The sequence below is a fragment of the Bos taurus genome, chromosome 14, assembly GCF_002263795.3.
Source record: "Bos taurus isolate L1 Dominette 01449 registration number 42190680 breed Hereford chromosome 14, ARS-UCD2.0, whole genome shotgun sequence".
NCBI lineage: Eukaryota > Metazoa > Chordata > Mammalia > Artiodactyla > Bovidae > Bos > Bos taurus.
Genome location: NC_037341.1, coordinates 4,278,398 through 4,291,498, shown reverse-complemented (window position 1 = coordinate 4,291,498; position 13,101 = coordinate 4,278,398). Strand labels below are relative to the sequence as shown.

General features: G+C 45.1%; 1 protein-coding gene across 3 annotated transcripts in view; it reads right to left on the bottom strand.

Moving 5' to 3' along the window:
* COL22A1 (collagen type XXII alpha 1 chain) overlaps window positions 1–13,101 on the bottom strand; it is a 224,150-nt gene that overhangs the window by 27,701 nt on the left and 183,348 nt on the right. For all 3 annotated transcript variants that reach the window (XM_002692600.6, XM_025002008.2, XM_059874411.1), the window contains 3 exons: window positions 6,295–6,348; window positions 4,289–4,342; window positions 2,487–2,540 (listed from right to left, as the gene is read on the bottom strand). In XM_002692600.6, the coding sequence (XP_002692646.3) occupies window positions 2,487–2,540; window positions 4,289–4,342; window positions 6,295–6,348 (162 nt within the window). The remainder of the gene's footprint in view (window positions 1–2,486; window positions 2,541–4,288; window positions 4,343–6,294; window positions 6,349–13,101) is intronic.

The window sequence follows — 13,101 nt, the reverse complement described above, 5'->3', positions numbered from 1 at the left end:
CATCTCTGTAAACTTATGTTGCATGATATTTGAGATTGTCCGGAGACACTGTCACTTACACCAATGTAAAATAATCACAAAGCAAACAAAAAAATTTCATCCCCTCCCTGCATCACAACACCTGCAAACACATTAACAAATAAAGTGGGGTTTCTGTCAACTTGGGCCAAATATTCGATCACATGAGGTATTTTTTAAATAGCGATAACAGAGCTTCCCAGACACCTCGTTGGATGCTTATTATTCCAGAGATCCTACTATGTAAACACCAGGAACCTAGGACAAGAGTCAGCAAGCTCTGGCTCTCAGCTCATTTGCACAAAGTTTCATCAGGACACAGTCTCACCCACTAGTCTACACACTCTCTGTGGCTGATTTCACCTTATGATGGCAGAACTGATTATCTGCACCAGAGACCATATGACCCCCAAGACTAAAATATTCACTGTTCAGGGTCTTTTTGCTCCAATCAGGTGAGTTGAAGACTCAATAAGGAGTCAGTATGGTTGTTCCTAAGCCTGTTTTCATGAGTTGTTGCATGCCATAGAAATTATGCAATTTAATTTAATTAGATTACCCAATTAAATTTAGATGGAAAGAAGAAAAACGATCATCAATTTATGCAAATTCAGATGTTGAAAATACTTGATAAAGGTGAGACACTCACTGTCTAAACAGATAGCTGATAGCTGTACCATCAGAAGATAGCTATAAAAGATTAGCAAAAAATCCTAACAAACTAGGATCCTACATTCAACTGCTTCACAGGTGTTGTTATATATTCAAACTACTTTTTAAAAAAACAACAAATAGTAAATGGGTGGATGTTCTTTCTACAACATAATGACAAGAGACTCTATTCAAGGGAACAGAAATAAAAATGAGGGCCTTCCCTCTATGTCAAAAAAATTGGCAAGCGGTTTATACATTTTAATTCAAAATGCAATAGGAATGTTTTAGATTTCTCTCCCTGTGTAAATTCTTTAATTTTATTTCTGTCTTTTAACTACCAATACTCATTGCTTGTGCCAAGAAAACTTCAGCTGTTTTGTGGTTTGATGTTTATGCGTAAAGATGAGGACAGTGGACAGCTTCAAGCACAGGCCTAGCTTGCTAGGACAGAATCAATGTCTTATTTAATGTCGTTTAATTCCTAGAAATGCAAGGATTTACATCTGGGCCCCAAATCTTATTTTCCTCGGGCAAACAGTAAGTTAGTTTTTATCAGGGCCATCTTTTTCTGTCTGAGAATCAATAAAAAGCTGCCTGCAGTATGGCTTATATTTTACTCAGCCTGGAATTTCTAGGTGGGCTGCTTCTAAAGGATCAGCCAGATGATAATCATAAAAAGAACCACATGGCTCTTACTTTTCAATCTTGGCTTCCCCCTGCCCCTAAGCCACCATCCCACACAGGGGGTGAGCATGGAGTTAACAGAAAGAATGCCCAAAATGGGAATTTTCAAACTGACTTCACTCCTAACTTGGATATTAATTTTCTGTATGACCTTGGATGAGTGACCTCACCCCATCTGCTTTGTCTTCTCATCTGAGGAAGACGAGTTCTCCTGGCTGACCCCTGAAGTGTTCCTGGCACCAGAGTGCAGAGATACCAGGTCAGGGTTGACCTGCTTACTAGCAATAGTCCTACCTGGAACATGACCCTGAGATTTCCACAGAGTGGGGTCTGCACCTGGCCCTGACACTTCCTCACTGCATGCCCCTGAACTTGTAGCTGCATTTCTCTGATGCCCACTTTCCTTATCTATAAAACAGAGACAATGATTCCTATTGATAAGAGGCCATCAGATGAGATAAGAGGTTTTAGGGGACTGTAAATCCCTTTAAGAGACTATGCATGTAGTGACTACAAACACAATGCCTGCTAAAGTAATGTTCATCTTTGCTTTATGGTGCTGAAGCAAAGAATGGTCCCACAGCTTCAAGCAATGAATTTAATTCTGGTTTTTGAGATAAAGTCTTGGGTTCCAACCAAATCGACCTGTGTGTTTTTAGGGTCCTAACCTGCAACTTTCGCTTTCACTCTTAACTTCACTCTCATTTCACTCAGGGCTTTCTGAACAGCTGGGTAACAGGGGCTACTCCTGCCTGACATGCCGCTCATACTACAGGCTCAGGACGGAGCAGCTCCAGGCTTTCTAGTCCCCCATGCCTGTTCCAAGTGGAAACCACACCAGAAAGGACTAGAGAGATGGGGCTAAACCTTAAGCCAGTGTGAACTGGTCGTAAACTGAATTTTGTAACAGCCAATGGCCAGGTCATTTCATCCAAATCTTTCATTTACAGGCTGGGTAACCAGGGTCCTAAAAGAAAGCAACTCCTCCTGTGGTCGACTAGTAGTCAATCGACCCTTGGAACGTGGGCCACGGGAGTCAGGGAGGACCAGGGCAGGGCTGGCAAACACCTGAGGTTCTAGGAAGTTCCAAACACAGGCTGAAGGCAGATCCTGTCCATTGAGGAACTTACTGGGGGTCCTTGGATTCCTGGTGGTCCAGCAGTTCCCGCTATTCCGTCTGCTCCCTAAGGAAGGTAAACCAGAAAGCCAGTTGGTTGTATATCTGAACGGAGGTCATCAGCACCTCTTCTTTGGGCATGAGGCAATGCACAGAGCTGGCACCCTACGCCCCTTCACAGCTGCCTGAACTGGGAGTATTTCAGAGGTGCTCTGCCTTTCCCAGCAGGCTGCGATAGCCTCTGGGAACACAAAGATGCTGGGAGGACAGCAGGAGAGACCAAAGCACTCACCGGCCAGTGATCCACAGGCAAGAGGAATAAACGGCCTCCCAGCAGAGAGGACATTTTCAGCTAATATTGGGGAACGTTTTGGGACACAAGGCAAGAAATATACAACTGGATGTATAATATCTTCCAGGGAGCTAAAGAAAATGACTGCCTGTATCAACCCAGGGATGAAGGGAGGAGGCATTCCACACAGGTGAGGAAGTGGCGTGAAGCAAGCCCCAGACACTCTTCTGCCCCAGGGTTCCTGGGCATGCTGTTCCCTCTGCCTGTAGTCGAAACCCACACGTGTCAGAGCTCAGATCCCACCCTCCTCATCACAGCTCAGGCATCAGGTCCTTAGTGAGATATTTCCTTACTACCAGATTCAAAACTGCAAGTCCCTGCTCCTCACCACCCGTTTTCTGCTTATATTTTCTCCAGCCTTTATGTCCGCCTGACCTCCTGGTGTTTATCACTGTGTTCATTGGGAACTAAAATGCTGCCTTTGAGATAGTAGACACTCAACAGTTGTTCAATAAAGCAATGAACGAGGAGCCGGGCTGGCTGGGTGATAAGGCAGAGGCTCTTCAGATTAATGAATGCATTACTGCTTACTGGCTCTGAAGGAATGGTGTAAGACCTCTAAGCTGTCTGCGTCCATAGAAGGTAGGCAGTGACACTGCCCGAGCCACAGCGGGGTGAGGAGTAAGTGAGGCAGTGTCCCACAACGTGCCTAGCACAGAATCAAGGGTACCAGTTATGAGAGCACCCTCTCAGAGCCAGACTTCCTGGGTCCATGTCCCGGCTCCCCACTGAGAGCTGTATGGCCCCAGGGAAGTTATTTTATTTCTCTGCCATTTCAGTTCCTTTGTAAAATGGAGAAAAAGAGAAAGATAGCACTCATTTAATTTGAGTAAGGTATAAATACAAAGAGTTAACCTGTTCCAGGTACATATTAAGAGACTCCTAGAGGGCTTTCCGTTATCGCAGGTCTGATGACAACAGTCTTCTTCTGTGCCTGTCTGGTGGCCAACCCAAGCCAGGAGCACTGCAGGGAGTGACTAAACACGGGATACAAGCAAGCAAGCTCACAGGACTTTATTTATGCCTTTCAGCCGTCTTTATTCAGTCGTTTCATACATTTATTGGGTGCCTACATTGGCCCAGGTGCGGGCAAAGTTTCAGGAATACAGAAGCGGCCACATCATGATTCATTCATGAACCGGGAGCTTTTTATGGCAGCAGTTGCCTCTCCAATGTCCCTTCTCCCTTCAGGCCAACGCCTTTTCCCATGATCTATACTATTGCTATCTTGATCAGTTTTTCTTTTTGCTGATCGTCGGATGTCACCAAATCCAGTAACACAGGCACACACAGTGTAAAGAAATTTCCTACATGAAATTATACATTTTGAAACAACCAGATTTTCATGAAACTAAATGATAGCAACCCAATCAATTCCCTACAAGGTTGTTCACAAATGTGGCCACCGCAGTGCACACCAATGGCAAGGCCAGAAGAGGAAGGCATTCCAAATAATTACTTACTGGTGGTCCAGGGTCCCCTGGGGGGCCCATGAAACCGGGAACTCCGGGATGACCCTAGGAAAACACAAGACAATTATTTTAAATGATTCCCCAAAGGCTTTTTACTTTGTGCAACTATAGATTTCAGATAACTAGCCAGAAGCCATCTCCTAACTCAGGTAACAATTCTGGATATACATGTGTGTTTGTGTGTGTATACATAAATCTACATATTTATATTTATATCAAAAGGTGGCCGAGGGAGTGTCTAGCAATCTACCCTGGAACTGGATTTGCTTCAAAATAATATGAGGAAGAAGTATACAGATGAAAACAAGAGTGGCTATAGAGCTGGAAGATGCTGTGACCAGGTGAGAAGTCCAAGGGGTGCTTTTTATTATACTCTCTTATTTTCTTAATGAGGTTTCCCCAATGGCTCAGTGAGAAAAGAATCCACCTGAAAAAGAATCTGCCTGCAATACAGGAGACACAGGAGATGCGGGTTTAATCCCTGGGCCAGGGAAGATCCCCTGGAGGAAGCAATGGCAATCCACTCCAAAATTCTCACCTGAAAAAATCCCAAGGACAGAGGAACCTGGCAGGCTACTTGTAGTCTACAGGGTCACAAAAAGTCAGAGATGACTGAGAGACTAAGCACGTTTTTAAAAAATATGTATTTATTTCCATGGCTGCTCTGTGTCTCAGTTATGGCACGTGGGACCCTCAGCTGCGGTGTGTGGGGTCCAGCTCCCCAACCAGGGATGGAACCCAGGTCCCCACGTCGGGAGCGCAGAGTCCCAGCCAGTTGGCCACCGGGGAAGTCTCTACACTCTTATTTTGATGTGTTTGAAGTATCCCGTAAGAAAAACTTAAAAGCAGGTAAATGCATATACACAATTTATACAATGGAAATCGCTCAGTTAACTGAATTACGGCATCTCTGAGAACATTACAATTATTTTAAGAAAGACAGTCATGTCCCCGTGTAGAAGGGAGTCTATGTGTATTACAGAATGAGCTATATCGGTTATGGTGCAAAGTATAGCACCTCAGCGTTCATGCAGTGCAGCAAAGTTATCAAAGCAAGCCAACCACCACGAAAGAAACGCTTCCCCGCCCTCCTCCTTCACCTCCTTCCACAGGAAAACGCAAGCTGCAACGTTCGGTCTAGAGAGCACTGCTGTTGAAAACTACTGAGAGTAATGCAAACACGGTTTGTTTTTCAGGACAGACATTTTTGCCGAGTACGTCATCCAGACCTTGAGTGCAGCGCTCATCTCCTCGCCCCTCGGGTCTCTGCCCCCCGAGCCTCACCTGTCGCTGAGGGTCTGTGGGTCAGGGATTTGCCCACCGCTCAACCTGAACCTCAGAGCCTGGGGTGGGGCCTGGCGTGGAGCGGGTTTACCGTGAAGAGATGGATGGAAGACTTAGAAGGAAAGGCAGGGGCACGTGGAGAGAGGACAGGAGAAGGAAAGGGGGGAAGGGGTGGCGGAAGCAAAGCACAAGCAGAGGAGTCGGTTTAAACGCAGAAAGGCTGCTGTAGCTCTGGCTGGGCGGTGATAGGGGACAGTGTTCAGACCCGCAGGAAGAGCACCACATCGTCACAGGGACCATTTTTACAAGGCGTTTGGAGAAGTGATCCAGCAGGGATGGATAGGCTCTCACAGGGGAGAGTCATATGGCAGAAGCAGAGGGCGGGCAGGAGGAAAGAACACAGCATTGTGCATTGGCAGAGAATGACTACCATTTCAGTGAGCGAGAAGCACTAAAGGTAAGTGAGCACAAAATTTTAAAATATATATTAAAAAAAAAAAAAGGAAAAAGGTAGGCTCCTCAGATGATTGGGAAAGGGGAGTGTGACAATGAACCAAGGTGGAAACTATGAAATCCTGATTTAAAAAAAAAAATCCCACCGAAGACAATGAAGAGACAAGAAAAGATTTCCAAAATGGTGGAGTGAAAATTACTTAGGAAAACATAGTGCTGCTTCTTCAGGGTGAACAGTTTATTATAAACTGAATTCTTACCTGGTCACCTTTCTGTCCAACCTCACCGTCTGCACCATGTTCTCCTTTATTTCCCTTAGGAGAAAAAAAAAAGAAAATTACAGAAAATCTTGCCAGAGCTCCTTTGCAAAAGAAAACTTTCGTGTTGCATTCATTCACTCATTCTTCATCAGTTTCTTATCAGGTTTGTGCTGGGGGCCCAAGTAGCTACATGACCTTGAGCAGGTCATTTAAAGCCCAAGTTGTGGGGCATTTTTAATCGACAAAATGAAGAGAATAATGATTGCCCACCTCCTGAAATGCTGGGAGAATGAAATAAAATAATACATGGGAAATACTTAGCATGGAGCTCAAAATATAGTTAAGAGCTTATAATTATTTTTACTATTCTGTGTTGGAATCCTGATTTTGTCATTTACTAATTGTGTGTCACTGGTCAAGGTGTTTCAACTCTTCTGCTTCCTACTTAAAAAACGGGAATGATAACAGTAGACTCTTTGTCGTGGGGTTGCTGTGAGGAAGAAATGGCCGAAAATCCATAAAGCGCCTGGACCAGTGACGGCTTCAGTGGTCTCACTAGTCTCACTGTCCCATCACCAAGGTCATTGTCACCAAGGTCACTGTCACCATCACTGTTGCTGTCACTGTGGCATCACCATGACAACCACTATCCTTCTCCTCCTCTTATCCCATCACCACCACCACCGTTACTGTCATCCTTTTGCCCAGCACCATCACTATCATCTTTTTATTCCTCCTCCTCCTCCCTCACCATGATCAGTACCCGCACCACTCTCATCCTCATCCTCTTCATCAGCTATACCATCGTCATCTTCATTGCCGTCATCATCAGCACCATCGCTACATCACTCACGACTAGCACCTCTATCCCCCTCCTCCTTCACATCACCATCGTCTTCATTATCTGGTCACCAAGACACAGCATACAAGCTACCAAAAATACAGTCCTACAAACGAATCCTGAAAGTACCATTCAAAGCTTCCACTCTCTCTTAACTGTCACCTACTTAGGCTTAGCGGGTTAACAAGTGTATTCCGGTAAAATGTTATTAAACAAAAACACGGTAGTTTCTTTGAAAGAATGCATTATGCATTAAAAGCTGTTGGCAATGACTCAGTCTTGGCTGTGGTTCCAAGCCTGTCTTCCCTTACCTTTGCACCTTTGAAAGTTCGTGTTCCTTGTTTGCCCTGTTTGTTCATTCAGTAGATGAAGGAGCAGAGGTGGTGGGTGGCAGACCTATCTCCGAGGGTCCCTCCAGACTCCCAAACCCTACAATTCTCTCACTGAAACATCACGCCCAGCCCTCTTTCCATCCAGACACTGAACCACACCAGCAGTTCGTCGATGACAATAATTACCCAATAACACCCTAGCCTCCTCCTCTCTGTGGTATATTGGGAGGGTTAGGTGCTCCAGCATCTGTAAAGTGCCAAATGCTTTTGTGTGCAGGAAAAAAAAATAGGTTCCGAGGGGAAGAGCATTTGTTGCAACATTTTTGCGTGCAATTACGTCTATTCTTTTAAGATCATTAAAGCCAGCACACTGTCTGCAGGCCACTTCCTAATCTCAATGAAAAGAAGTCACAGACTAGCACACTGCTTCTCTGACTTTAAGGATGACCGCCTTAAAAGTAAATGGTTTCCTTTCAATTCCCATCCTCAGTCTGGGCTTAGAGTGGCTTCAACCCTCATCCCGCAACAACTAAAATGTCAGCGGCTCAAGGATCTCCACGGTTGTCTGTCTCCTTCTCCACTGCAGCTGGGGATCAAAGCACACATAGCCACCCCCCAAGCCTGACTCACTTCCTTTCAAAAAAGAGCGCTGACATTTACAGAGCCCCTGCTCAGCTGGGCACTCTGCCAGAGTCCACATGAGGTTCCACTTCATGTATTTCTTTGTTTATATCCTGAGCTAATGCAAAAGAGCAATCGATGTGTCCACATTCTCTCATTCAGCCAGGAAAACTACTCAGTGAAGTAGGGGGCTATTATCAGAGCATAAAGATAAGAGTCCTGAAGACCAGAGAGGTTAAGCCATTCACCTGAGGCCACACAGCTGGAAAAAAAAAATAATCATAGTATTTGTCACCTAGTGGAGGTGAGGAAATTCCAGTTGAGCTATTTCAAATCCTGAAAGATGATGCTGTGAAAGTGCTGCACTCAATATGTCAGCAAATTTGGAAAACTCAGCAGTGGCCACAGGACTGGAAAAGGTCAGTTTTCATTCCAATCCCAAAGAAAGGCAATGCCAAAGAATGCTCAGACTACCGCACAATTGCATTCATCTCACACGCTAGTAAAGTAATGCTCAAAATTCTCCAAGCCAGGCTTCAGCAATATGTGAACTGTGAACTTCCAGATGTTCAAGCTGGTTTTAGAAAAGGCAGAGGAACCAGAGATCAAATTGCCAACATCTGCTGGATCATGGAAAAAGCAAGAGAGTTCCAGAAAAACATCTATTTCTGCTTTATTGACTATGCCAAAGCCTTTGACTGTGTGGATCACAATAAACTGTGGAAAATTCTGAAAGAGATGGGAATACCAGACCACCTGATCTGCCTCTTGAGAAATCTATATGCAGGTCAGGAAGCAACAGTTAGAACTGGACATGGAACAACAGACTGGTTCCAAATAGGAAAAGGAGTTCGTCAAGGCTGTATATTGTCACCCTGCTTATTTAACTTCTATGCAGAGTACATCATGAGAAACACTGGACTGGAAGAAACACAAACTGGAATCAAGATTGCCAGGAGAAGTATCAATAACCTCAGATATGCAGATGACACCACCCTTATGGCAGAAAGTGAAGAGGAACTCAAAAGCCTCTTGATGAATGTCAAAGTGGAGAGTGAAAAAGTTGGCTTAGAGCTCAACATTCAGAAAACGAAGATCATGGCATCTAGTCCCATCACTTCATGGTAAATAGATGGGGAAACAGTGGAAACAGTGTCAGACTTTCTTTTTCTGGGCTCCAAAATCACTGCAGATGGTGACTGCAGCCATGAAATTAAAAGATGCTTACTCCTTGGAAGGAAAGTTATGACCAACCTAGATAGCATATTCAGAAGCAGAGACATTACTTTGCCAACAAAGGTCTGTCTAGTCAAGGCTTTGGTTTTTCCAGTGGTCATGTATGGATGTGAGAGTTGGACTATAAAGAAAGCTGAGCACCGAAGAATTGATGCTTTTGAACTGTGGTGCTGGAGAAGACTCTTGAGAGTCCCTTGGACTGCAAGGAGATCCAACCAGTCCATTCTGAAGGAGATCAGCCCTGGGATTTCTTTGGAAGGAATGATGCTGACGCTGAAACTCCAGTACTTTGGCCACCTCATGGGAAGAGTTGAGTCATTGGAAAAGACTCTGATGCTGGGAGGGATTGGGGGCAGGGGGAGAAGGGGACGACAGAGGATGAGATGGCTGGATGGCATCACTGACTCGATGGACTTGAGTCTGGATGAACTCCGGGAGTTGGTGATGGACAGGGAGGCCTGGCGTGCTGCGATTCATGGGGTCACAGAGTTGGACACGACTGAGCGACTGAACTGAACTGAATCCAGATCTGTGTCCAAACTTTCTCCTCCTAATCAAGTTAATTTCCTGGTTATGTTTTTAGGTCACGATGCTTTGTCCCGCTGGTTTCATAATGTCAAGAGCACTAGATATTTAGTCTGGAAGCCTGACTGATTATGCTAACCATGTTCTCAGAACCTTTCAACACACTAAGAATAAAGCCATCAAGAAAAAACAGATTGGAAACAAAACAAACCAAGAAACAAGCCGCTGTCCTGGATTCTGCGTCCAGGAACATTACTAGTTTGCTATTCTGCAAACTTTGCTTTCTGCAGTAGATGTTTACTGAGGATGCAATGAAAGGGCTTCGCTTTTCCTGTTGAAATGGACAGAAGAAACTCGTACCACAAGCCCTTATATCAGAGCACTGCCTTTAGAAAACGTGACACTGTGAGTTCTTTCTCTGTCTCTTGGAAATGGATATCAATCCTTTTCAAAGGTCAGCAAGCCTTTTGCTGGTTCTAGGACCCAGGAATCGGAGAAGGCAATGGCACTCCACTCCAGTACTCTTGCCTGGAAAATCCCATGGGCAGAGGAGCCTGGTAGGCTGTGGTCCATGGGGTCACTCGAGTCAGACACGACTGAGCGACTTCACTTTCACTTTTTACTTTTATGCATTGGAGAAGGAAATGGCAACCCACTCCAGTGTTCTTGCCTGGAGAATCCCAGGGACAGGAGAGCCTGGTGGGCTGCTGTCTATGGGGTCTTACAGAGTCGGACACAACTGAAGTGACTTAGCAGCAGCAGCAGCAGCAGCAGGACCCAGGAATGGCCTTCCTAGGTGGTGCAGTGGTAAAGAATCTGCCTGCCAGGGCAGGAGACATGGGTTTGATTCCTGGGTTGGGAAGATCCCCTGGAGAAGGAAATGGTAACCCACTTCACTATTCTCACCTGAGAAGTCCCCCATGGACAGAGGAGCCTGGTGGGCTATAGTCCATGAGGTCATGGAAGAGTCAGAAACAATTTAGCGACTAAACAACAACAAAAAGGACCGAGCAAAATATTTCTCAAGCATCTGGGAACATCTCTTTGAAATTTAATCAACAAGGGAAATAAAACCCCATCAGCCAGATGCTGTAGGAAACTAGGAGCCTAACTTCTGGGTCCTTTTTTCCAAGCTGCAGAACTACCTCCAGGCAAAAAATGTGAGCAGTTTGTTTTGATTTTGTCTGAAGTTAATTCACTAAAGCAGACGATTAGTCCAATTACCAGGTGAATTAGGATGAACGTGACAAACAGTACTATGTGGGCCTTTTACGTGAGGACTAATTACTATTCACCCTGAGGACACACACGTCATCAGTCACAGCTGCCTGACCGTAGAAAAGGTGAGGTTTCTTTGTCTTTACAAGCTCTTGGCAGAATTGCCTGTGGTACCCATAATATTCTGGTTTAATGCTTGTGCAAAAAAAATAATTATTTCAGTTCTACCTTCTGGTTTGGGAGAAGATTCTGTTTGGTTTTTAAATATATTTCCCCCATGCCATCATGTACTAAGTACATAATACAACAACTATTTAGAGGTTATATTCATAGCAGAGGCTGCTCTAAGGATGTTAGGTTTTGGGAATCCATCAAGCAGATAATTCTCTCTGGGATTTTACAAATTTTTGAGAGCATGGCCTAAATTTTCTCAAATTAGTAAGCGTCTGCTATTCTCAGAAATTTTGTCCCTGAAAATTTGTGTGCTGTTTCTCTGCTTAGAAAACCTTTCCCCAAGAATGCCTGTCAATGCAAGTAAAATCCTACTTCTTGGGACTTCCCTGGTGGTTCAGTGGTTAGGAATCCACCTTGCAATGCAGGGGAATCGGGTTCGATCCCTGGCCGGGGAACTAAGATCCCACATGCCGAGGGGCAACTAAGTCAGACTGCCACAAGCACGGAGCCTGCACCACAACTCTGAGAGTCTGTACGCCGCAACGAAAGGTCCCACACGACACAGCGAGATCCTAGTGCTGCAACTGAGACCTGAATAAATAAATAAATGTTAAAAAAAATCCTACCTCCTCCTCCAGGTAGCCTTCACCTCTGCCCCGTGCCATTATTTTCCTTAAAATCATTTAACTCTCCTCCTGGCAATCTGTCAGAGTTGTTATTAACTCAGAAGAAGGAACGGTAAGGAGGACCATCCACAGTCACATGCATCCAGCACTTCCTACCTATGTGCTGGGCACCATGCCTGGTGCTTTGTAAATGTTTCCTTGTTTAATCCTCATGTCCTCTCTGTGAGATGAGCCATGTGGTCCTTCTTTTACAGATTAGGGACCCCTGCTTCAGAAAAGCCCCAGTTCCCCAAGTCTTATGATCAGTCAGTGCAATTCACCCAGCTAATAAGAGGCAGAACCAGGCTGGGGAACCACTGACCACTCACTGCTCTCGATAGCCTTGGCCCCAGTCTGATTTTGCTTAGAGTCATCACCTTCTAGATCTTTCTTCTCCAACACATCAGGCCCTAGAAGACATGGCCCATATCTGACCTAACACTATCCCTCCTGACTTGGAAGGGAGCTGTTTAAGGGCATGCCTGGTGGGAATCTCTCAGGACTGAGGCAGCCGTGGGTGAATAGAGACTTCTCCTGAGGAGAGCTTGGACTAAATGGCTCTGGGTTGTCTTCTGGGAAGAATGGGATCCCAGGGCCTTTTCTGGCAGTTCTAATAACAGCAAAAGAGGTTTTATCTCCCACCTCCCAGAATTGTCCAGAACCTCTAATGAGATCTTCTACTCACCTAGCATCCCCAGTGCCTGCAGTTCCCATTACATGATGTGTGGACATGTGGACAAGAAGAAAACCATGTTTTTCACGAAGGACAGAATAATCAGCATTTCCAAACTCAAAGGGGCTTTTACATCTGCCTCATTAGAAAGTCATGGTCTGATGACAATCTCGCTTCTTCTTCTTCTGCATAGATGGTGATCATAATGGGAGCCAGTTTTCAGCTTCCTCTCCTTAGTCAGTATCTTACGCAGTCTGAAAGCTCCAGAATGAAGCTGTGGAGCTGACGGTGTCATTCACCTCCCCAGACCCAAGATCCAGAGACGGCAGCTGCAAATAAGCAGGAAAAGTCTCGGGAAGCCTGAGTCCCCAGATGTTAGATCACAGTCACAATCAAACCTTCCTGATGAAGCCTGTGACCACTGAATACCTAGAGCCTCTGGTTATAAAAAGACACTAACAATGACCACAAATACCCCACTGTGGGCAGCGTTTTCAATTTAGAAATTAATCATGAGGTCCG